This window comes from Lytechinus variegatus, chromosome 14, assembly GCF_018143015.1.
Source record: "Lytechinus variegatus isolate NC3 chromosome 14, Lvar_3.0, whole genome shotgun sequence".
Lineage (NCBI taxonomy): Eukaryota > Metazoa > Echinodermata > Echinoidea > Temnopleuroida > Toxopneustidae > Lytechinus > Lytechinus variegatus.
In genome coordinates this window covers 17,192,790-17,220,555 of record NC_054753.1, presented here as the reverse complement: position 1 = coordinate 17,220,555, position 27,766 = coordinate 17,192,790, and the positions used below count along the sequence as shown (strand labels likewise).

Here is a 27,766-nt window from a genome sequence, read left to right as displayed (position 1 = left end):
CACAAATTCACACCCACCCCCACATGCCCATCCCACGAACACACACGCACACATTTACATATACAGATTGCAGAGGAGGACACAGATTTTACCATCTATGTCTATGCGCTGTCGACATTTCTTCAAAGTATCCTCCGATCTAACCACATATAGAGCTGCATTTATAGACATCCTTCGTGCCTACGTACACTGAGTTGTTTATTATAATAAAGACAATGTATAAAACATATTGTTAATGTTGTTAATACGCAATTTATTGTTTTGTTGACCATAAATTTACAAAATATTGCACTTATAATGAATATCAAACAGTATAAGCTTTAGAGTTTATGAATAGTAGGCGCACCATTGTTAATATTTCCGTATTCAAAAATCACATGGAAAATGTCTGGATATACAAATCTAAAACAACCCCCGTTTTGCAAGTTCACAATAAATATGTGAATTCCTTTGAGTACAAAACAATTGGAGCCTATACAAATCTTATTGACTAATTTTATACAGGCAAAAGCCCGGTTACGATTGCACATTTACAAATATCACATACAAATAAGAACAGTAATTCAAGAAAAGCTCAGTAACATCAATAAAGAATTGTAAGACAAATATCATGTCATAACTACACAAATGAAATAAGAATATCGTTAAATCCCTCCGGTAGATTGTTTAACATGTTTGATGGCTTATTGTAAAGTGCATATGTATTAATATTTTGTTTTACCTGTGTCCTGTTGTATGCCAATTGGGGAAATTAAAATCACATATCTTATAAAGTTATTGAAGTATAATGCATTTTCATACAAAATGCCCTTCTTTTTTAGATACAAAAATATCTTCTTTACCATCTTGCATGAGAATTAATAAACACGAAAATGTGTTTTAAAAATGATTATTTTGTCGCATTAATCATTCAATGGTAACCATGATCTTATTTTATGTGGCTAATTCCACGAGTAGTTATTTTAACTTACAGCAGTTGTCCACATAATTTGGTACACCAAAATAGATGTTTACCCAATTCCATTTCCCAGTATTATTTTGATTGTTTGTTTGATCTCGTTTTTCTCTGCATTTTTCCAACAAAATACACAAAGCGATGGTTTACATCAGTACATTGTTTATCCTTAAAAATGGCAGGTAAATACCCACTTAAGTGACTTGTAATGAAAAATATTGAAGTGACTTTCACAACCAGCAAAACAGAAGCTTGGGAAGTATGTAAAAGTGGCATTTTTCATGGACTTGCCTTTATCAAGTATAAGATTGGATTGCATCTATATAAAAAGTTAACGAATGGGTTAAATGTACGAAATCTGTAATAAGATTTAGATTAAAGTAGATTTTCTTAGAGAAAGAGCTGCACCGAATTTATTTAGGGTATATTATATTCTCATGAAGATAGTAAATATCCCCGCCAAAAACGCGAAGAATGTGCTGACTGCTGATGACGTCACAGATATGGCGCTTCCTTCCATGTTGGTACCTGTCAGAAAGTAGTGACAAAAGCAAGAAAAACATACACATCAAAAATTGGTCTGAACTGAATTTAATACCAAATAATGTCAAAATACATTGATACAGGGTAAATTGTCTTATTAACTTCATTGGTAAAAGGACTCCACAGAAATATTAAGTTATATTTTTGCATGCGATTTTTGCTTCATTGAGGAGACAATACACAAATACTTAAAAATTAAATTCTAAACCCACTTAGGGTCAGCGCACCTCCCTCTCCCATTAAGACTTGATCTAAAGAGACTTAGTTTAAATTAGGAAAAACACTTAAACAGATCAGCACTACAACTATTTCAGAATGCTTTCTTGTATGTATATATTATTTAAATTACAATAATGCATGAATGTAATTTTAATTGTTTTAATTGTCATAAGATCAATGGTATACATTATACTGTAATTTATTTACTGACATGCTTGAACATTGTATTGTAAAATGTATTCAATGAAATGTATACTTGTATTTTTAGCTTTGTAATTCACATGCAATTCAGTTTGTTAACTGCAATATGTGGATAATTTTAATAAATACCATTTATCTATCCATCTATCTAAATACACAAAATAAATCGAGGAGTATGTGGAACGACGAGTTAAAAGAATTATATGGATAACCTATTGATAATTATAAAAATAAGAATCAATGTCTTAATATAGGACCATGAATATAATAAAAAATAACGTTATGAAGTAGCAACGATAATAAAACATTAACTGAAAGTTCAAAAAGTGCATCTCTATCAGAAAAACATGGGGAACTACATTTTTAAAACAAATACATTTTTTCGAACAGAATTATCGAGCGAAATATTCTCTTGCATATTCTATAAAAACAGCACTGAGATTTGTTGCGGGTGTGGGTTCATGAGAGACAGGGAGGCACTGGGGCATTTTGATAAGGGTAGGGGGTTAGACGACCAAAAAAGGACGTCATTTTCTGTCAATTGAAGAATAAATTGTAATTAGTAAACTCAAGGCATTTGTTTGTCCTTTTTTTTATTCCTTGTCACCCTTTTTGTCTTTGCGTTCAAGTTTCTCCTATTTGTTCACAGCTTGGAACGCCGTAGGGACATTACCCCCCTCCCCCTTCCCATGGGGGTGATATTATACTCACCAAGTGTTTTCAGTAACATCCAATAGGGGACATCGATCACCTCATACATAGATACTGTTCCGCTTACACGACCAGTCACGAGAAGGAAAGGCTTGTTAACTCCAGTCTTTTCGGGAGGGATAAAACTAAAATTGAAATCGGGGAAGAAAATGTAACTTCATTAGTCTGGGACACATTTTTATACAGCAACGCTCCTATATCAACATGATCAAGTGAAGCGGTTGATTAAAGCCACGTTATTCAATGTTGAAAATATTGGTGTAAAAATCGTAACTCATATTCACATTTTTTGAAAACCATTGACAACCTTTATCTACCCCCTGTTTATTTTTCTCCTGTTCTTCGTCTCTATCTTTCTACTCATGGCATGGATTTGGATTGTGCGTGTGTATCTTGTTGTGTTTAATTACATAATTTAACTATTTTGTATTTGTATTATGCGTGTACCTTCAATAAGTTTTGGGTTATAGATATTGCTAGTTCTTATTCTTAGTATTCTAAATATTGTGTCCTTGGCTCCTATCAATCAGTTATGCTTTAGATGACTACCTTACCAATATGCTTCCTTGCATTGTAATGTATTTATTGCTTATTTTTGTGGTTTGAAATAAAATAACATGAATTTGAAAATGATTGAGTGTCTAGTTATAATGCCAGTTTATTCATTCTTACAATCATTTCGGGTGGTTATCGACTAATCAGTGCTGTTGTAGAGGTAACATCATTTTAAGAATTGAAGATGAATAAACAAATATCATGCAATGTGATTACATAGAGTTCAAATTTCTCTTGAATGTAAGTTCTTTCTTGTTGAACATAAAAGATACATTATGTAAAAGACATATTCTTCGGTTGATAATTCTATTTAAAAGAATATCCTTGATTTTTGCAATGTTAATACACGTACATTTTATAGTATTACGGGGAATGTAGATTACTCAGTTCGAATTGTGTTTTCAAATTTAAATTTGTATCAACAGACGAATGATGTCCTGATTTTGAGTGGTTTAGATGACGATCCAAACCACGGAACGTGTTTTGAATACCATAGCAACCGCCTATTAACCATGACGGTCTAGCATAAGATCACAGACGACGCCTTAATAGTCCCATCCTCCAAATGACCTTTCGACTGTAAGTTTCTCTCTTCGGGGTTTTACACTATAACTAAAGGCTCTGTCAAGTTGTTACGTGCAAGCCTTGCGTGACTTGCGGGTGACTATATATGTAACCCGCAGTTCGCCGGCATTGACAATAGTTGCCCGCATTGGCAATAATTGCACGTATCTCACACGCAGTTGCCGCACAAGCGCACGGAAGTCTAATTTGCACGCAAAAACTCTTGAACACGCTCAAAACTTTGTTGAAGGTATGTTACACGGGCAATCACACACGACTCATTCGCAAGGCTTGCACGGAACGCTATCGTATACTGCAAAAATACATTTTTAATCAACATTATATACAGTAGAACAAACGAAACATTTATCGGTCGAACTTTCGACCAAATGTCGATCAAAACACCAATGATTCAATTTTTGGTCAAAATTTTAGTGAACTGTTGACTTAAACACGTCGAACAGATGGACAAATTTTTGACCATCCATTGGTAAATTTTTCCCCTAGCCCGTCTTTATGGTAAATATGTTGACCATCTGTGTCGTGTGATCTTTCATGATTAAAGAGTACCAAAGATGGTGAAAATCAGTGTCTTTTGTTTGCAGTAGGCCTACACATTAGAGTTTGATTTGTTTAAAATTTTAGATGGTGAGCATGTTCGTTTTAGTCACTAAGCCAGTTATAGACCTATATAAAATAGGTGTATTATTTCAAGCATCGCGATTGGCCAATACGCGTCACATGACATCCAACTTTTTTGGTAATAATAGTAATAATAATTACGGCAGTGCAAAAGGTGCGCAACGAAAATTGACATTGCACGCTCAAGCAAACCAGTGCGGTAGAAGTCCCGGGAGAGATCCAACAAAACTGTACTGTAACTTTTCAAGAATTTGTTTCTGTGTTGCTATTTTATAAAACAAATAATGCACTTGCTCTGTCGTGCGTAAAAGTAAATGCAGAGAAAGCTCGGTTTCTTCAGATGATGCACACTGGGCACTCGCCGCTAGCGGCTCGTGCACAGTGCGGCACCTATCTGAAGAAACATCGCGTGCTCTGCATTTCCACTAACGCACTCGGCTGCATGCATTATTTGTATATTTACTTGGCTGGAACCGCCAATGTAATGACAACAAAATCTGCACCTTGGAACAGGAAGTTTGATGACCAAAACATACATGATAATTTGTCAGATGTTGGGAGAATTGAGCATTTATTTGGAGAAATAACCTAATTCAGATTGATGCCCATGGATGAAACTGCTCCTCTTGTTCACAAATTTTCGTCAAAGACCTCCCCCCTTTCCTTTGTCGACAGGAATTTTCAATACATTTAATGTGTTCTTGAATCATCCGTGCATCAAGGCGAGAAAAAAACCTAATTACCAGACGATAGGAACTCACGTGATTGATTCAGGTGCCAGGTCTCCAGTTGCTTGTCCCTTGTAGAGGGCGTTAAACGGTTGGTTGATTTTTCCCTCCTTGTAGATGGATTCATACACGGGCGTGCTGTTACCAGGGGCAACCGAAAAGATGGCAATAGCGCTGACTCCATCAATACCAACGAAGATGATTTTTCTGCCCTGAACATCGCCGACAGCTAAAGACTCGCATTCCGGTCCCTGCAATCAAATATATATAAATAATTCTTTATTCTGAATTTAAGAGTTGTTCTGACAATACAAATACTAAACATAACAATATTCATGGTAATGGTGATATTGATATGAATATTAATGATAAAGGAAATGATACAGATAATGACATAGCATTTATACTAATGATATTGTAATTGTGATAAAGATGATAATAATAATTGATTTATATGACTTTATTTAAAATCAGACATTTTAATTCGAAGAAAAAAATGTTAACGTGAATTGAATAACAATACAAGTTTCATGATACTTGCTTCAATGTTCTTTTATAGTCCTTTTTCTGGTGCATCCAGTAATATTGTGCACGTTTTCAATTGATAATATTCATTTAGAAAAAAAACATTTTTTTACTCTTTATCATCATAGGTCATCAAAAGAGTATTAAAAACACTTAGGCAAGTAATATTTAGAGTAAAAATGTGTAGGCAATATAGACCAAACGACTCAAACTTGTGCCGTTCAGACTGGACGTTGATTTTCTTTTGTCTTTACGGCTTTTATTTTAGGAAAATTGTTTCAATTTCAGTTTTAGTTATACAGAGAAACACTGTCCAACTATGAACCTGCCAAAAATAGACTCAAATGAAGACGTATTTCAAACACTTGACTGAATCCCTTGATGGCTCTGCTCACAATCAAAGGGTCACCCTATGGTTCAACCACCTCAGTCTGTGACGCACAGATTGTCCTATGGACCTAGCGAATCACTCCCCCAGGTTCAAGTGAGGAATGGCCAACCAGGCTTTACATCTTCGCTCGGGAACAGGACAGAGCTAAGTCCTTATGCAGAAATGGGGTTACAGCAGGCTTAGAAAATCTGCCTGCGACTGTGTATGGTGAGGATCAGACGACACAATGCCATTTTCTTTTGGTTTGCCAAAATCTCAATAGCCTACAGTCTGGAACAGGACGGCGCTAAGCATGCTAAGTCCTTATGCAGAAATGGAGCCTTAATTAGCAGGGATGGAGAAACTGCTTGCGGCTGTGGGGGAGGATCAGACGACACAACGCCATTCCTTTGGGTTTGCCCAAATCTCAATCGCCTACGGTCTAGAACAGGGGGTGGTAAGTCCTTTAATATGCAGAAATGGAGCTACAGCAGGAATGGAGAAACTGTCTGCGACTGTGGGGAGGATCAGATGACGCAACACCAGTCCTTTTGGTATGCCCAAATCTCAATCGCCTACGGTCTAGAACAGGGGGTGGTAAGTCCTTATGCAGAAATGGAGCTACAGCAGGAATGGAGAAACTGTCTGCGACTGTGGGGAGGATCAGATGACGCAACACCAGTCCTTTTGGTCTGCCCAAATCTCAATCGCCTACGGTCTGGATTATGACGGTGTTAACTCCTTATGCAGAAATGGGGCTACCGCAGGGATGTAGACACTGCCTTTGGTCTGCCCCCTCCTACCAGAGCCATGCACTGCCAAAGATCTGGAATCTTTTAACCCGAAAGCTAGATCTTGTACGCTCCACTGTACAGGACTTGTATAGTGACCCGAGAAGAAGAAGAAGTAGAAGAAGTAGTAGTAGTAGTAGCATGCGCATCTTACCCTTTGGGGCGACTTTGCATCCATTGTCATTATTGGTTTAACCCTTTCAGGTACATTGGCAAAGGCAGCTCCGTTGAAGATCTTAGGGGCCAGCTTTGCAATCTCTGTCTCAATGATGTCACCACTATCCCAAGCGAGGGTCATGTTGTTAGTGATTGGATCAACCTTATATGTTGAAATTCCGCGTCCACCAAACATGTAGACAGAGTTGAAGAGTTCTGGCTCGTTGGGATTGTTACCATCCACCAAACTGAATAGAGCACCACCTGTATAAACATTGAAAAAAAAATACATGCATCAGTTGAATTCAATTCAGGGTTGCAGTTTAGTCGAATCAAAACAGATTGAGTCGGAGTCAATTGGTGTTCAAGTCACGAGTCGAAAGTGGATCTAGGCTCCACTACGATCGACAAGTCGAATCAAGCTATTCTTCGGTCGAACTCGAGTTTAACCCATGCAGTCGAGTAAAAAAAGAGTTGAGTCGATTACAAAAAAAAAATGTTCAAGTCGAGGCAGGCATTACGAAGAGTATAAAACGATATTGAGCATGATGCACACCCCCTAAGTGCCATATTTGTCGCCTAGATGTTCGGGACAGTGGACACTACAGATTTAGATGCTAACACGAGGCAGCATCTATGACACGTCTGTTCTGAAAAAAATGCCGTTACATTTATGAACATTTCAAGGATTAACTGTATTGAGCATAGCACATAGACATTTACGAAATAGCGAATCACAGAAAGAATAATGAAAGCGCACGCCACTGCGCATGCACATTACTGAACTTGGGCACTCACCTAACTGCGTTTCCTGAGCCATGGCTTCTCCAAGAGGACTGTCTATCACAGGCTGTGGAAGTAACTCTATGATAAGAACAAACAAGGTCTCAATAACTTACAGATTCACTTAAACAAAAAATTGTTATGGTAGCATGCGCCATTTCAATCACGATGACAGTACACTGCAGATTACAATAATTTCTCCCTGTATATGTCACAATATGTAATAAATTTCCAGACCAAATACAGAACAACAAATTATTGTATTCGATATCTAAAACAATCGGAAAAGTTCGTGGAAACATCACTAGACATGATGACCAATTTAATGAATACCCACATCTGACACCCAGTGTCCATACAACCCCAACAAAGACAAAATACGTATTATTTTAAGTAACTAAATATATGATAATCTGTATCAGTAGCTTCACGGTCTTAGTTAAGAAATCACCAGAAAATAGAATTAGAGACCATATAAATAATTTACGTCATCACGCCGCCATCTTCGAGGTTGAAGCTTGCCAAGCAGTGGCGTTGGTGATCTTCAGCTGGCGCATCTCCGTTTATACGTGCGTATTTCTATATCTCTTTAGGGAGGGGGAAATGAGATTATGACGTCAAATGCATGAAGTCTTTTTCAATGAAAGACTGCCTACCTTCCACTATGAATTCTTCTCCAATTTCCACTTGTTCGAATTCTCCGGGACCGCCCGGGCAAACTTCAGCAGAACAGCGAACAGGCATGGTTGAGGCGCCCTCATTGGCAGTTACCACGTAAAGGTCTCCCATCGCGTCGGTGTATGTTTCAATAGCATCTGGCATGGGGAAGCTGTTCAGACCTGTATATTGCTGGAGTACAGCACCTGCGTGATAGAGATAAATGAGTAGAAAGTCAAATGTGGGCGCGTTTTGGTCGAGACGTAAAGACTCGTCCTTCAATCAGTGGATCATGGGTTCGAATCCCATTACATGTTTACCTTCAGCACAGAATATACCTACAATGTGCTGATCTCGACCCAGGTGACCGTGCAGGAACATTTTTTTTTATCGAGCCTAAGCCGGGATAAGCCTTATAATAGAAATTGTTGCTCCACGACCCACGGCGTATTCAACAACAAACACATTTGTTTTGGTCAATTACCATTCATGACAATGAACAAGCAATAGGAATTTATCAAGAATTGGTAAATGACAGCAGCAGTTTCATCCAGAACTCTAGAGAAACGACATATTTGCAATCTTTCGTGAGCTCCGAAACTCAGGCCGAAACTGCTGTTCCGGGTCACCAATTTTCAACAAAGACATCCCGGCTGGTCGTTGTCCTTTGACGGGCATTTTCAATACATTCGATGTGTTCTTAAGTTCGTCGTGAGCCGCGATGCCAAAAAAATCTACTACAGTGCACCTCGTAATAGATTATAATAAAAAGATATATCTGACATACATGTATTACTATTATCATTTTAAGACTAAACATTATTGGATAAATTTGCAGCAACAGAAGTAACAACAGGATGTCAAAAAGCTAACCAATTTCTATCAATACAAGCGATGCCGGTATTGTCTTCATGACAATACCGACCGATATTTATGTTTTAAAAAATGAAATAAGCATTGAATGCGAATGGTTGAATGCATGCATGTTGTACAAAGTCTAAACGAAAGTGGAAAGAAAATGGGCACCTTGTCCTGTCAAATCAAACAATCTACAATAGATGAAAGCAACTGGCGTTACCAATAATATAAATATATATTTGTTTTTACCTCCATCAGCATTACTTGCATCTATATTAAGCCCATTCCAACTCTTCAGCCCCATAGGAAGGATGTCAATAACAGTGTTGTTGGCCAAATCTACCACGGCAATGCCATTGTTTTCCTGAAAAAGAAAAAGATTATCAAAATTCAGTAACATAATATTGAAAAAAAAAAAATAATAATATAGGATTTGTATAGCGCATTTATCCATCTAGCTAGGAGCTCAAGGCGTTCCTATATTACCCCGGCTAAGCTAGTCTATACCGATTCCGGCGCGCACAGCTTTTTGAGGAATTACTTGCTGTCGGTACCCATTTACCTCACCTGGGTTGAGTACAGCACAATGTGGGTACATTTCCTGCTGAAGGAAAATACACCATGGCTTGGAATCGAACCCACGTCCCTCAGATTGAAAGACAAGAGTCTTAACCACAAGACCAAGACGCCCCCATATGAAATCGACTTATACACAGTAGAACGTTGTTATTATTATGTTGTCCATACAAAGGTGTTCGGTTTCAGTAGACTACAAAAATTATCACTTCCTATAGACGCAATCTTTTTTCGGGTTTCTTTCGGAAATATATGTATATCTAAATGGTGTGAGAAATCATGTTTTGAGTAATCAGTTTCACCAACGGTATTTGATTTTACTCATCACAAATAAATTCATGTGCATACCGGGTTGTGATGTACAGTTCTCTCTTTTCACGCGGTAGATCGCTAGCAAAATGAGTCCAATTAATAGATTAATTCATTCATTCGTCAATTAATGAGTATGTCTAGATTTAACGCATGTGGGCAAAACAATTGAAAAGCGGCGAGCGGGTGAAACGAACGACCCAAAATCTTTGTGATAGATTTTGGCATACTTTTCATAACATGATGTCATTAACCTCATCCCTTTCCTTTTACTTCTCCTAATGTCCCCCTTTTTGCTTGGTCGTGAAACTTTTGGGGCATCCCATCTTGTACGCCAATGTAGTGAGTATAGTTTGATTAGTAACGTGCAGAATTATCGGGAGATGCATTTTTTATGTAACTGATAAGAAATGCTTATTGTTTGTTTGAAGTCTTGAAAATGAATAAAATCCATATTTTTGTAGTTTGAAATACAAATCTGAAGTAGAAATACTCCGAAAAATTATTTTGCCCGATTGACCGTGGACCTGGCAGTCATGCACTGTGAAGCACCAGATCGACGAAGCTCCATCTCTTGAATCTCTTACTTGTAAACTGACGTAAGCGGTTTGTTCTCGTGCATCCAGTGTGATGTGCTGGGGTTCCAATCCCTGTGAGAATGTGTTTGGTCCGGGGTCACCTAGTTGACCTGTGTAGGGCTGACGAATATGGAGGGCTTTCAGTCGCTGTACCCTGGTACAAAACAATAGGAATAATCATGTAAATAACCATTGCAAAGGCCTTATGCATAATTATGACATCATACTTTCAAATCGCCCTCCCTCAGAGGATGTAGAAATACGCACAGTAATTCAATAAAGTCAGTCATCGCAACCCCCCCCCCACACACACACACATTATCGCAGATAAAAATAGGCCTAGCTTTTATTCATAAACTTAATTTATAAAGTAATAAACTAAAAATCTGATCTTACACTGAAGATAAAGGTAAAAGTCCCAAAATCTTTGGTAAGTTGGTAGCTGTGGTCGTTAAGATGACAGAGATAATGAGTAAGTTGATTTTGATAATAATGGTTACACAGCAAAAACTGTGGTGTTAACCGGTGTACATAGAGGACCACACCAGTTATTTTACACCGATGTTAAATTGGTGGTGTTAGTTTTACACCTATAGGTGTTATTACAACACCTGTGGTTGTTACATTTACACTCGTTGGAGTTATATTCAATCTTTAGGGTGTAATTTTAACACCTCTGGGTGTGGTCTTCTATTAACAACAATTGGTGTCAGTTTTAACATTGCAGTTTTTACAGTGTTGCATCCACTTCACCGACGCTAACTGTAACGTTGAGAATCTGTTGAAAATGTCCGTCAAGTTACAATGGACAGATTTACAGGTCATTGTCGAAAGTTGGTGGACCGGGGGGACAGCACATCGTCATAAGATTCGGACCGAACGAAACATTGAAAATATGTCGTTTGTCCAGAGTTCACGACGACACCGTCGTTTTGATTCACCGATTTTCGACCAAGGCTTCTTTTTCATGAAGGGCTTTCGACAAGAGATTATCAGCGTTATAGAGAGCACCTGCGAAATGTTTGCTAAAACGCCCTACTTACTCGGCTGGTGCGTTAAATTTCTTGAAATCGATCTGGGTGACTACGTAGCTCATGGTTGATGTTCCATTGCAAATCGTTCCTGGTAGTGGTGTGGTAGGGAGAACAGGTTCGTACTGGGGGAAATTATTACCCGGGTTAAATCCACCTTGTCCCCATCCTGAATCCAGGCAAAACAGACATTTTTTTTTAAATTATTATTATTCTTTATATAATTATATATACATGTAGATATCGGTTTGATTCTTAACTGGTGTTGTTCGTCCATATTTTCTTAGGTTTCCGACATAAATACTGGGCTGGTTTTTTAAATCAAAAGCTGTTTTTTGGGCAGTAAATTGTAAATATATTATAATTCATATAACATGGTCAACACAGAATTTCAAATATATCAAGAGAATTACGACCATATAATATAACAGTGCATAAAGAGAACAGACAGAGAATTTTAAAAAATCGAACCTCCATTGATACCTAATGAAAAAGATATGGGGGCATTTCATGAAGGGACCTGTCGTATAAAACGTCTGACAAGTCCCGTTTCATCCGACAGTAACGATAGTAACAGTGCTTCTCAGCCAATCAAAATCAAAGAAAGATGTCAGATCTGACAACTTGTCGGACTAAAAAAAATGTTGATGAAAAACTCCCCAGCATTGTATATATTCCCCATATCATCTATTTTGGATCATTATCTGGGAGCCGTGTTCGTTTGCCTAAATTTGTTTTAATAGTAAATCTACAAAAGCTAATGAAACCATTCAGATCGATGAAGCTATTGTAACGGATTATTTCATAAAGTATCAAGTATGAAATATCAATAAAATAAATAGTAAAATTTGTATACAGTTTAAAGCGTATATGCTTAAGATACCAAGAAAAGGTATTAACGTTATCATTTCCTTTGTGGCATGCGCATTAAACTCTTGAAATTCATTTTCGACTATGAAAAGGGAGTGTTGTGGATAAAGGCATTTGAAGGAGCAAACGCTTTATTTAACTTAATATACTAGGCCTACACTAGTACTAAAGAGTTTTTTCGTACCGCGACGTAGAGAGTATTGAAAACATAGAAAATGTATTGTAAAATGCCTGTCATGACAAAGTGCAACCAAGAAGTCTTTGTCGAAACAAACGACATATTAGCAATTTTTCGTCAGCTCCGAACTTAGTACAAAACTGCTGTTCCGACTCTATTTTAACAAAGACATCCAAGCTGGTCTTTGTCATGTGACGGGCATTTCCAATACATTTGCTGCGTTCGTGAATGCGTTCTGCTCCGCGGTGCAATGACTCCCTATTGTTATTAATTACAACTTGAATAGCTTAAGCTAAGCAGTCTTACCTCCACCTCCAAAGCCGCCTCCTCCTTGACCAGGATAATATCCCTGTCCGGTGCCCTGTCCGGTACCTCGTCCACCCTGTCCTTGTCCACCTTGACCTCCTTGACCACCCTGACCTCCTTGGCCACCTTGACCTCCTTGGCCACCCTGTCCTCCTTGGCCACCTTGACCACCTTGACCACCTTGGCCCCCTTGACCACCTTGAACGGGTCCTGTATTGGGGCTCCATGTAGTTTGCATTGGTGGGAATGGTGTAGTTGCCTGACCACCAACTCCAAACGTGGTGTTAACAATCTGCTGACTTGGTCCACTTGAAACTGAACCTGAATAGCAACGTTGTAACCATTAATTAGATTAGTTATTTGTTGTTTTTTTGGGGGGGGGGTCTTCATATGAAGGACATAACTTTAAGGTACAGAAAATACGGTAAAATCGACGACATGGACGAAGGTTCCTTCCAAGGTCTGAAGGTTCCTTCCTTCCTTACCTTGATCAGTATGGAAATGAGGCAAGCATTTTGAGAAGGACAACATGGCACGGGTGGCAACATGTCTTAAAAATACCGAACGAGCGAAGCGAATGAGCATCCTTTCCTTTTCTTTCCTTTTTTCTTTTTTTTTCTTGGTCGGTTTTTTCAATTTTTTTTTTTTTTCATTTTTTTGGGGGGGGTGGAGGGGCATGGCATCCAAACCTCCTCCCCATCTGTAAGCCAGTGATCCTTATGTTGTCTTCGCATTCATTCAGCGGGGGGGGGGGGGCTTACGTCCAATGATATCAATAAGGAATCGCTTGCCTGCATCTGGCTAGGTAAGTAAGTTGGAATGGGCAATATAGGGTACATGAACCAGAGCAAAGGCCTTTACATCTTGGGTTCATGTCACCATTGTCACCGAGTGTTTAATCGTGAAATGGCAAATCTAACTTCAATCCAATTCAATTTCTTTTTTGCTGCCCAATTATTTACACTTGGAATAATTGACTTGGGTAGATAAAAATATATTTGAACAATGCTATTAAATATTTAAAGGAAAGCGAATTATAAATTAAACTTATCAATATATACAATGGCTATTCATGATTAAATAACTACATTGACAAAAAGGAATAGTAAGACTAGTTAGAAAGAAAATGGACAGAGAACTAACCTGCAAGGCGTACTGTAGTAATGGTTCCTTCAGGGTTGACAAATTGCTTAGTAACCCTATTTTCTCCCATGGCACCTTCATTAGCAACAATTATGAGGCTGCATCCCTGGGCGAAGCGGACGGCTATCGGCTGTGATCCAACTGGAAAATAAGTAGGAAGTATATTCATCTATTGTGAATATCAATTGATTGTCAGATATTTACTGTAATGAACCTTTTTATCGATCTTTTCCCCATCATACATTATTTCGTTTATCATGTCTTTCTACGTATTGGTATGTCGGATCTCCTGGAGCCCGTAATACAAAGCTTAAAGGTAATCGTAGAACATCATTTATGATTAATTGAAATGATTACAATGTACAAAATTAATCATGAAAATCAAGCGTAGGATTAATCGCTAACCTTTGTTTTAAAGGACTCTAGATTATGTTATCATCAGAACTTATATTTACGTCTCTACTATTCTACAATGTAATATGTTTTACCTGTAACGTCGCAGAGTTCTCTCATCGTGTTCGTGACAGGGTTGTATTTCTCGTATATCTTTAGCGAGCCAACATCCGTGAAATGAGACTCTCCTGGCTGAAGAAATGCTACCAAATCACCACATTCAGCTATGTCTGCTACTGGACCCATTGTGGGGATCTGTTCTACGATCTTAGGTCTAATTACATCCCTAAAGTCCACGATTTGAACAAGTCGACGACCTGAAAATGAAAGCAAATCAATTTTTTAAACTGAGCGCTATGTAGAAATAAGAATTAGGGGTGTTTCACAAAGATTTAAGTGTGACTAAATGTTATCTATAATCGTATATTCATTCAGTCATAGTTGGACTAAGGGGGTGTTGAAAGAATATATTTTGCAATCAATTGCAAATATTTCGTTGCAAATTTACAACTGATAGATTAACGTTATAGCTGTAGCAAACCAAATTAAACTTCTTGATTCAAGGAGCAAATTAACAATCAATCACTAATCTGCAATTAACTGCAAGACATAATACTTGGGGACCAAAAATTTAGTTGCAATTGATCGCCGGTTTCTTGCAACACCCCCAAAAAGCCATTCTTAAATGGTACATTTTTTTCATTAAGTAATACAGCATCAATGATATTGAAGTATTTGTCGCATAACCATGCGCGGCGATTTCGTTAGATGTTTTGTCTCCGGGGGTGGTGTGAGGATGAGACAGGCTGCTGTGCCGAATAAAATTTGAACTTCAGGAAAAAATTAGGGAAAAGGTTATTCTTTTAGATTTAGCTAAGACCTATTAAATGTAAAAGTGAAAAGTGTATGCCTTCAAATGATGAATATTCTGTCATTGCTAGAGTGCTGAGTCATTCAACTAGACAGGAATTTGGCTAGTGAATTTCGAAAAGTTTTATTTTTAGCTGTTTAATGTGACTTAATTTGTGGATCAATCAGACATTAACACAGACGTTAGTCGATAAGTGTAGATAAACTCCTGGCAAATTATTTACCTCAAAACTATAATGTTACAGAATAATTGTTACATAAGATATTACATTGAGCGTGTAATAAATTGATTCTGAGGACTTTTTCTTTCGTTTTACCCATCAACCGGGGACGTCCCCGCGGTTCATATTACACTGCCAATCAATAATTCTTCATCTCATTTCAAACTGTGTCATAAAGTAAACCGATGTTTTTTTAAGTTCCCTTTCTGCCAATTACACTCAAGTTGCGTGTTGGGGCGGTCGAAACTGCCCCAGGTTTGCGACATTATTATGCCCATGTAACGTACAAAAAAGCGGCCCTGTTAGTGGATTAAATATTGTTAAAAAGTTTATCAGACTGCAAACAAACGTCCCCACTTAAGGTGATGATGTGTGAGACCCCTATTGTCAAATCATGTGTGTGTGCTGGAGGGGGTGTGGGTGTGTGTGTGTGTGCCATGGAGATGCTGCGGAGGTGCCGGATTGGAGTCGATGGTCTAAGATGGCTGAATACACAATGTCAAGTCCGGAGTTCAATTCCCGCAGCACGGCATTCCGGCAAGGCATTTTATCTCCCCGGCTCTGTAATCTTGCATCAAATAAAATAATCAAACTGCTACATTGCATAAATGGATACAATCGTGTGCACCTTTTCAAATAAGAAAGAAAACAAAGGATGCGCGTGTTTGGGTGTGCGTGTGTTTCGGTGTGTTTAGTTCAATATCAGAACTTCCGTCAGTTTATATGAACCTCTCTACCAAATCCCTTGCCATATTAAGAACGCTTTCCTTGTCCAACTTGAGTGGTCAAGGAAAGGGATATTAATCAATTAATTTAATGGGATGAAAGTGACGTCATAAGGAGTATGGTGGTTATGCATATTCGTGATTCGACTGTTGGACGGACGATGGAATCGACCCTTATATAGTTTCTGAGACCTATTTCCTGTCCATGTTAGTCACGTGATGTATTACTTGCGCGCGTCATGAAGATCTTTTTTTATATTATTCATAAATTTAATGAGTGGAAAAGACGTGATGGGATGTAAGTAATTATTATCGCCTGTTAATCCGCAAACAAAGACCAGGGCTTAATCACTTGCCGTTGAACCCGACAAAAATGACGAATATGTTTATTAGAAGTTTCCGAAGTCTCGAGAAGATGATTAATAGTGTACGCCCTATTCTGTACTGAACCTGTGAAGAATTCGTTAAATGTATCAATGCATCGTTCATTATGAACACCTGCTTAATCGCAAATAATGTACGATATTGTATTATAAAGTTAATGAGACATTCTTTTATCATTAAACTCACTGCAACACATTCGTAAAGGGTTTGCAATATTCGTTAGAAAAGTTGTCGAATCCAAACATCGCTAATAATAAGTCGCAAACATTCGTACCTCAGTGAGGTGCGTTCTTATAGTTAAAATTATAAGACAGATAAGTGGTGTCAATTTTTATCATTTTCGGGAATTTTCTTAATGTTTTTTTCAATGAGGAGTGTATCCCCTAAGAAGATGGCACTTCAATATTTTCAAAAGGAGCATTAATACATCTGAATGTACTTGCGTCATATTGCAGCGACACGTGAAAGTGGAGCAGTATACAGGAATGGATTTTCCAAGCATAAAAATTTATGTAATAGTAGATCCATTTAGTAAAATAAGTCTTGATTTGTTTTATTTGCAACATTATCACATGAAGCAAGATTATCATTAATCGATCAATAGAAAAGGATGTAAACGCATCACATTGAACTTGTCTTGCTTCTTGTTATATCCGGCATCTTACGTTTCGCTTATGTTATAAAATGTGAGTGGGTGATAAGAAGATAATATTTGATAACAAATATCGAATCCGATCACGGATGATTTAAGCTATGGAATTAAGATGTCTTATCAAATACGCTGTGTATTCTAAGCGTGATATTCAATCAACAAATGCGTGGAAGAGCAGAAGACACGTAGTCATAAGCAAGACATGTTTAATCTCCCAGCCAGACAGGAGGCAATTTAGTGTAGAAAACGCCGGATCACATACAGCTGATGTAATTTCAACTTAAGTTATTATTTCAGAATATAGCATTTCAGGATGAAAACCATATTTTATTTGGAAGGGTGATTTTGTTTCTGATTATGTAGCTAATCAGATCAGCATGCGCTCGATTCAAGTTTATTCATAATTGATAATTTATGTAAAACAATAACTCTCTTACCGAGTTCGTGTTCAATTATTTAAACTCAATTGTTGTATGCTGTTGGTTGCTCCTCGCTCGAAAACCTGTTTAAAAACTAGCAAGCAAGCAAGCAAACTGATATTGGATAGGGGGCTTATCTTTTCACCCCCCCCCCCCCCCCGTTCGGCGCCTGGTTGTGAACCAAATAATGGTATAATCAAGAATATCAGAAAGCAAAGCATTGCTTGTGAGGGAACATTTCTTAAAAGTAGCGAGCAAGTAAAAGGGGCGAGCGAAACCTTTGGCCATTTTAAAACTAAAATGTTATATTTGTGGTGTAGATTTTGATATATATCATTCAATGAATAATACATCGTTAACCGTCTTTACTTTTTTCGTTCTTTGTTCCTTATTTTTCTGTATCTTGGTCATGGAACCTTACCACCCTGCCCCTCTGTTCGCCCGAGTCGTGAACCAAGCGTAATTGAAAACCCTGCTTCGCGCCCCATCATCTCCATATAATCAATAACCATATTGCAATCATGTATTTATCCCCGGATATTTTTTCAACTATATGTGAGAATAATATCCCAAAAGCTATCTTTGGTGTTGACTCACATCCGTTACGAAGATCAGCCACGTTCAAATCACAACTAGATCACTCTAGAATATATAAAACCTGACTATACAGCCTGACGGTGGCACTATTCATTGACGAGGTGTTAACTCCTAAGGCCTTAAATCACCTTGTCATTTGAATCATTTGAAATCAGAGTTTGGTTGTTCATTCTGTATACGCTAAAACGAGAAATATAATGGTAAAATTATCAATTGCTAATGAGGTAAGGAATCAAACTTGCGATCTAACGAGCGAAATAATAGGTCTACATAAATGGCAGGCATGTACGCCGATACCCCCACCCCCCCCCCCCCCCAACCGTTCTGCGCCTGGTGGTAAGTGATGAAAAATGGTTGATTAGCAAAGCACATCCATCGTGCTAGTAAATGATATTTTGTTACTTTAATGCATTGTCCATTTTTTTAAATACAACAATTGAGAGGTTTAACAGTTTTCTTCTATTTTTTCCTGACGGTAATATCCAGGGAGGTTTGCAATTGCTTCTAACGTTTTTAATTATCTTGAAATAAATTCAGATGAACGAAACTCTGAAATTAGACACTTGTAGAGATGTTTGCAATAATGCTTCTAAAGATTTTCATCATCTTCAAAAATAAATTCAGATGAACAAAGCTCAAGTTAGCACCAACTCGGTTCATGATCGGGTTATTTTTTTCATCCATGAGAGAATGATTCATTCTCATACGATCTATCTTAAGAAAGACAGGAAATGACTTACATCATTCTTAAACTATTCTGAGACCTGCCCGCAGACCCCCCCCCCCCCCCCGCCAGCAAAGTGTTCTCAACCAACCAGCTTATAACTGTTTTGAAGCGCTATCTAGTTTCGGGGTTGCTTTCTTGAAATAACGCATCCAAAAACCGTATCCGTAAAATAATGGAAAGGCAACTTCAATAAAGAAAAATGTAGAAAATGGCGGGGATGCTATAGTACTGAGCCTGTATATTGCGTTTTCCTGTCTCACCTCGGATGATTTAACATTACTAGTATAATTCAATAGTTTATTTCATACATTTATATTAATTGTAACAGCAAGAGCATTAAAATGGGGTTTTTTTTCAAGAAACAAACTGAGAATCAACACTTATTACAAAACCCTCAATCGACGGTTCTAGTAATCTTGATTGACTGTCATACACCAGAAATTCTATATTGTTTGAAGTGATTTGAAAAAAAAACTCTTCATTCAATTTCCTCTTCCTTTCTTCATCGTCAGACTGAGAATGAATAATTACGACATGCACACTTTCATTTCTACATGTAGACTACTATTTTGGTAAATAATTATCATTTCCTTCTCGTCCGTGATCGTTATTTTTAGTAATGCAGTCTATACTGTTCGCAGCCTGGTCGGTGGTTTTGTCTAAGATTTTTTTCTTAACGTCGTACGAATCCCTCTTTTCGTTATAGGTTGCCGTATGAACGTAGTAAGAACATCGTAAGAAGCACGCAAAATTTTGAACGGTTGAGAGACAATTCTAGAAGCCTTAAATTCTTACGATGGTCATAAGAACACCTTGGGCTGTCCATAGAGGGATCTTATTGTGTTCGCAGGAACGTCTTACGAATGGAAAATTGTATGACGCTCTTATACGAATGACTCTTGGCGTGCATCTCGAAAGCATCAAAATATCATCAGTTACATGATGTTAGACAGAAGGCATCGTCTTTTTTTACCGGACAAACTATTTTTTTCAATCGTAAAGCTTTTTGCGAATGATTGAGAGTACCGTGAGCTGCACGTAATGGTATAAGACCATCTTGGGACATCATTAGAAATCGTAAGATGACCGTATGTATGACAAAAGAATAACTCAAAACATTCCTATGAAAGCGTAAGAGTTATAGGGCCATTGTACACACTAAGAAATAAAGGTTCGAAATTGAACCCCGAAAGGTTGATGCAAAATCAGCACCCTATGGGTTCGAAAATTGAACCCTGCAGGTTCAAAACTGCACCCCTAGAAAGTTCATTTTAAAATTTAGGGATGCATGCAGTTTTGAACCCGCAGGGTGCAAAATTGAACCCCAACCGCAGGGTTCAATTTTTGAACCCCAAATCAGGGGTTCAATTTTTGAACCCATAGGATGCTGATTTTGCATCAACCTTTCGGGGTTCCATTCTGAACCTTTATTTCTTAGTGTGTATAGTCCCTGATTCCGGGACAGATAACATATTTGCTACTTTTCCATCAGCTCTAAAACTAGGACGAAACCGCTGTTCCGATTCACGATCTGTCGACAAAAGCTTCTTTGATGTACTTTGCCATTTTACGGGCATTTGACAGTGCATTCATTTTGTTCTTAAATCCGCCGAAAACTTCCTACTACCGGCGTGAGACCAATACCTACGCAGGCCTATTAGATGCACTGAACGTAATAATATTTATTGACTAAGTGGAACAAAGATTCATCAATTAATGAAGCATACATTCTTACCTCCAACATAAGCAAACTTCTTGTCCATGTCATAAGCTGTTTTGAAAGCTGCGCCTTTGTTTAAACCGTACATTTCGTGGTTTGGTCCGTTAGGTCCTTCTCTTGCTCTCCCTCTCCCGCCGGCTCCCCCTCCTCCTCCTCCACCACCTCCTCCTCCTGTCCCTCCGGCTCCAGGCGGTAACTTCTTAAAAGGTAGGTACACACGTGATATCGGCTGCAACGAAATGTTCGCTTCTGCTGACCCAAGGGCCAAACAGATGAGCACAAATGATACTCCCAATTGCATATTCTAGTTTTCTGACAAGCTACCAAAATAAAAAGAAGTATCTCCAAATATTCTTGGAATAAACAGGGTATTCCCAACGAGTTGGCTTATCTTTCTCAAAGTTTCCCTTTTCCAGTCGAAGTGTAAGTGGGTTCTCAGTCCGCCGGTAGAGCTTGGTGCGGACGGAATTTGTTGTGTGCTCTTCCCGCCAAAACTTCTCAACTTCTGATTGCAGATGATGAGCAGTTCCTCTTTTAATAGGGCTCGCCTTGTCACACATAGGTTACCCTCTCCAACGGGCATAGAGAGGTGAAAATAAAGGCTCTTCCGGGTATTAACGAAGAGGGGAAAAGGGGGTTTCGGTTAAAAATAGACACCAACAAAGTAAAAGCATGCATGGAATAAGAACAGAAGGTGTATTATTTTACCATACAGGCCAGTGATACATAGATTTACATCATATTGCAGAACTGACGATACGAATATTCCTGAAACTACTAACATATTTTGACAATTCTTTGTCTTGAGTGTAATACAATAAAATTCGGCAATGTTTGGTCCCCTCTCACTGAGCTTCCTGAATGATTTTCTGGAACGTTTTATGGTCAGTTTTTCAGGTTTGCGTTCAGCATTAACATTTCATTGAATTGGAGGGCAGAGACTGATACTGCGTTGTATTTGTTATTTGGTTTCAATGATATTTTTGTATTTACTGCTTTGTTTGTTTAACTTTTTGTTTTAAATCCAACTAAGCAATTACTCAGGTTTTTGTTTGGCTTTCAGGGGCTACGAACTTGGTAGTAAAAAAGTACATTGCCACAGTTTTAAAGATGTTGGTGGGGACGTCACGTGGTGCGCACTTACACATCTAGGTTGGGCGTAACCATTTCCTGAATATTTTTTGACGAAGGCAAATAATGTTTTATTGTGATTTTTTTCCTCCAAAATCTGAGGGTATTTACCCTCTGATGTACATGTTTATTCTGCATCATCATCAAATATAAATGGCTATATATCGTTTTGACTGTCTACAGACATCGTATAGCCAATGTGATACAGTATACTGTGGATATCAACTGGCCTTGCGATATATAAACTATTTGAATTTGATTCTGTTTTCATTGATTTATGTTTCTTCTGCATTACAATATAATATGGTAACAGAAATATAACAAAGAAGTTCTGACATTGAATCAGAAATATAAAGTTAACATGTACATTGAAATTAAACGGAAGGTCCGGGCTGAAAATATTTATATCATAATAAATAAAGTAATATTCAAAGAGCAAAATGCTGAGAATTTAATCAAAATCTGATAACAAATTATAAAGTTATTGAATTCCAAAGATTTCCATTATTCCGATGAAACAGTTCTAGGCATGTCTTTATGAATATTTATTAGGTTGGCTGATGATGTCACATCCTCACTTTTCTTTTTTCTTATGTTATTACATGAAATCATGTTCATTTGTTCATACATGTGTGAATCATATGTCTCATTATGATGAAATAAGTTGTGGCAATAAATAAGTAATGCATTTAGCTGTTGTCAATCCAGTTGTTTTAGTTCTTGGTAGAAAAAATTGAATAAACCTAATTTCATATAATAAAATACAAAAGAATAAGTGGGGATATGACATCATCAGTTCACCTTACGAATATTCATAAAGACACACCTAGAATGTTTCACCGGAATAATGCAAATCTTTAAAATTCAATAACTTCGTTATTTGTAATCCGATCTTGATCAAATTTTCAGTATTTTGCTCTGTGAATTTTACTCTATTCATTGAGATAAAAATATCTCCAGCCTGGACCATCCATTTAAGTCACTTGCGATAGACGGATTGCCATTGTATGCAAATATGCCTTGGAATATGATAACCAAAACGTATACTAAACATATAATGATATTGAGTGAGCAAAATGGATGACAAAGAATAATCAAAATAATATCTTGAAAAGAGATAAGGAAAATTAAGAGGTGTCACGATATAGATAATCATGAAAAACTATGACAATTATGATGATGATGATGGTGATGATGATGGTGATGATGATGATGATGATGATGATGATGATGATGATGATGATGGCGATGATGATGATGATGATAATGATGATGATGATGATGATGATGATGGTGATGATGATGATGGTGATGATGATGATGATGATGGTGAGGATGATGATGATGATGATGATGATGGTGATGATGATGATGATGATGATGATGATGATGATGATGATGATGATGATGGTGATGATGATGATGGTGATGATGATGATGGTGATGATGATAATGATGGTGATGATGATGATGATGATGATGATGATGGTGATGATGATGATGGTGATGATGATGATGATGGTGATGATGATGATGATGATGATGATGGTGATGATGATGATGATGATGATGATGACGACGACGAAGATTATTGAGATGATGATTTCAGGAGTACGGTCAGAAGAACACGTACGATGATTTATTTGGCCATTAAATAATTTAATAAGCATAAGAAACAAAAGCGTTAAAAGAAGATTTGTTTTCGTTTTCCATAGTTTCATCATAGATCTTTTGATACTGAAGCGCACAATCCACTTAAGATATGTGAGCGAGTGAAGCAAGCGTGTAACAATTTGACCTTTTCAAAATACAAATATTAATTTGTGATAGATTTTGACATGATGTTCAATAAAATATGTTTGATATTTTACCGTTTTTGTTTTATTTTTCTTGGAACTTTTTTCCTTTCTCTTTTTCTTTTAATCTATTTTATTATTTTTCTATTTTCATTTATAAATATATATATATACATATATATATATAGGCCTATATATGTACATACTTTTTTTTATTTCTTTTTTTTGGGGGGGGGGCATCCATGCCCCTCCACTATGTGCACATGTATGTACATGTGTGAGTGGTGTCACCTTTCTATCTATTTGTTTTCTTTTCAATTAAAAGGGATATTGAGTGAGCAAAGCGAGCGAGGAAAAGGCAACGTCCTGACTTCATCATCATATCCTAGTAATGCGTAAACAATGCAGGGGCCGCGGAACGTTTTTCAAAGTGGGGAGGGGGGCTGACCATGCAAAAAAAGTCACAATCATATGGTCATTTTGACGTTTTTGTACATGGTTTTGGAAAAAGTGGGGGCTGAAGCCCCCCCCCCCCCCGCTTCAGCGGCCCCTGTAATGATCTTTATAGTTTTAATACTTTCAATCCCTCTTTATTCGAGACATCCATAAAAATGCAATTCATTACATTATGATTTGATCAAGTACAAAGGAATCAACATAATTTGTAACAATTGATTGTAAACTATTTGTTTTCAATCCCTGATCGTTTCGCTCAAATATAACAAACCAATGCATGCTTTGACAAATCAATAATGATAATAATAATGATAATAATAATAATAATAACAATAGGCATTCATATAGCGCCATATATCTAGAAATATTTTATTCCGAGGCTAGTTGTTATTATTGTCATTACCCCGGCTTTAGCTCGAGCTGCCTTTCAGCGCTCATGCATTCGAGGAATTAATCCTGCCGGGTACCTATTATCTCACCTGGGTTGAGTGCAGCACAATGTGCATGAATTTCTTGCTGAAGGAAATTGAACCATGGCTGCGATTCGAACCCACGACCCTCTGTTTTGGTCCACAACGCTCCACACACATATGGTAAAACAAATATATAATTCGTAACGAACACAGATTGTGATATTGTTTATTTTCTAATTTCATAATCATTATACATAAACCTTAATTGAGGCTCAATGAAATTTAGAATTTGAACTTTCTTCACCATTACCATACCATACAAGACTACGTTATCCTTATAATATCAAGGTCAGGTCGGCCGTGCCTTGATAACATTATCATCAATTCTGATTTATTCGACTAATGCACATCATCTACCCATGACTGTATAAATCCTTTCAATCTCGCTTTGAATATCAAATAATATCATGCAGTATTTCTGTTCTGGAAATCATTCATATCAATTTACATGAATTAATAAATGATGCTAAGTTGATAAGTGTTTTTGGACTAGACTTGAATTCATTCTAAATGAATTCAATGAATTCTATAAATCGACTGGCTTGGCCCGGGAAGACAGGGTCAAAAGGAACGTCAAAAGTTCGACCGAGTTTTCCTGTCAGATTCTTTTTCGGTATGACTAAAAACGAATGAATACCAAACTATTGAGACTGATGAATTTGTAATTGTGTTCATAGTCTCACCAGGAAGGGAATGAGGGAAATTAATAAACCAGACACGTGACCGTCACTGAGAGTTTCCAAGGAATGAGTAAATATTTAATCAAGAATAATGAGATAAAGTTGCATTGGGAGGAACCTTGATCTCCAACAATAGAAAACACTATAGCAAAGTAAGAACAGTTGATTTCAAGAAAGAGGGAGCTGATGAAAAGAAAATTTATACCAAGTTCAAACAATAATTCGATTTTTTAATCTTGTGCAGTTATCCGACGACTATTGTTCCGATTTTATGATAATTAACATACAAAAAGCATACTAGGAAAGGAAAAACGGTAGGCAGATATTTGAATGAGTATATTGTTCATAGTTTATTTTTTGGTTTATTTATATAGTTTATATTGTTGATCTTCTGTTCACTATATATATTGAATATGTTGAATTTCATTGGCAGCTAAATTGCATGCGCATCCGTTCATAGACCTATAAAGTTATCTTCTATATTGTATCTTGTGTTTATAAGTAATAATAATGATAATAATGATAATAATTATAATAGGCATTTATATAGCGCCATCAATCTAGAAATATTCTATTCCGATGCGCTATGTTATTATTATCATTATTACCCCGACTTTAGCTCGAGCTGCCTTTCAGCACTCATGCATTCAAGGAATTAATACTGCCGGGCATTCACCTCATCTGGGCTGAGTGCAGCACAATGCGGATAAATTTCTTGGTGAAGGAAATTACGCCACGGCTGGGATTCGAACCCACGACCCTCTGTTTCAAAGTCAGAAGACTAATCCACTGGGCCACAACGCTCCACATTTCATAGATTTGGGGAAAAATATCCTGAATGTGGTTTTTCTTCAAAACTCTGATGAGTGCCATCAACACACCTGCTCCTTCCAGGATTTGTCTGGGACCAAAATCTATTCAGGTTATTAGAGTGGGACTAAGCAAAGAGAAAGCGAAATAATTTTGATAAACAATAATAATGATAGCAATTGTTGTTTTGAAGGAGCCAAGTCAACTTTAAAGGACAAGTCCACCCCAACAAAAACTTGATTTGAATAAAAGGAGAAATATTCAACAAGCATAACACTGAAAATTTCATCAAAATCGGATGTAAAATAAGAAAGTTATGACATTTTAAAGTTTCGCTTCATTTCACAAAACAGTTATATGCACATCTCGGTCGGTATGCAAATGAGGGAACTGATGACATCACTTACTCACTATTTCTTTTGTATTTTATTATATGAAATATGAAATATTTTTATTTTCTCATCATTGTCATATAAAATGAAGTTTCATATCTCCTGAACACGTGGAATTCCATTATTTTAACATTTTGTGCTTCAGGCAAGGAGGTCCTAATCGTCAAATTCTTAAAAATTGAAATATTGTATAATTCAAACAATAAAAAACAAAAGAAATAGTGAGTGAGTGACATCATCGACTCTCTCATTTGGATGTAACTGGCTCGTTCATATGACTATTTTGTTTAAAATAAGCGAAACTTTGAAATGTCATAACTTTCTTATTTTACATCTGATTTTGATGAAATTTTCAGCATTGTGCTCTTCTGATTTTTCTCAATTGATTCAAATCAACATTTTTCTGAGGTGGACTTGACCTTTAACAATAAATTACATATTTTAGAATATTTGAGGAGCTAAAGGAAGCTTTCTTAACGCAGGGGAGTTTATATACATGTACCCTCTCCGAAAATTGCGGGTATATAATTTTCTCTATACTCAGGGATCATGGGGCAGTGCGTCACTCTTTAATGACGTCATCAAAATAATTATAGCCCTATCAGATGCTTATTGAGTGAGATTTTGACAGGAGGCAATTTAAAGGGGAAGTTCATCCTTTCTGTAAAATATGTTGTGTTAAAAGCCAACATAATAATAATAAAAAAAATTGTTGATTTTTTTTAAGTGGGAGTAGCCCCCCCCCCTCATTTCATAAAATTTCATTTTCTCACCAAATTGAAAATGGTTTCCCTATATACCCAGATATATCATTTCATAGATGCTTATTAGGAAAAAAATAAGTTATAAAAATCAAAAGGGGTATGACGTCAAAGAGTTCTATCACTTTCTTGTGTATGGATGGAATCATTTTTCATCAAACCTTCACTAATTTTATACATATGTTAGGGTGTTTATACATATAATTTTTTCAATTACCGCGCTTTTGTTTAAATACATATTTCTCGTAAATTTTAATTCTTCATTTCCATAACATTACAATCCAGAATACATAAAATGAAAATGAGTAAA

The 27,766-nt window shown here is 37.0% G+C and overlaps 1 protein-coding gene across 1 annotated transcript; it reads right to left on the bottom strand.

The window, feature by feature from the left end:
• Positions 1–236: 236 nt before the first annotated feature.
• Positions 237–21,483, bottom strand: LOC121427215 (mesenchyme-specific cell surface glycoprotein-like). Its single transcript, XM_041623499.1, has 13 exons — positions 20,973–21,483; positions 14,738–14,959; positions 14,250–14,390; positions 13,107–13,427; positions 11,765–11,921; positions 10,731–10,875; positions 9,508–9,622; positions 8,400–8,606; positions 7,759–7,824; positions 6,959–7,224; positions 5,152–5,369; positions 2,630–2,754; positions 237–1,483 (listed from the first exon to the last, which is right to left on the bottom strand). The coding sequence occupies exons 1-13, from the start codon at positions 21,256–21,258 to the stop codon at positions 1,383–1,385; spliced, it is 2,370 nt and encodes a 789-aa protein (XP_041479433.1). The 5' UTR covers positions 21,259–21,483; the 3' UTR covers positions 237–1,382.
• Positions 21,484–27,766: the final 6,283 nt, after the last annotated feature.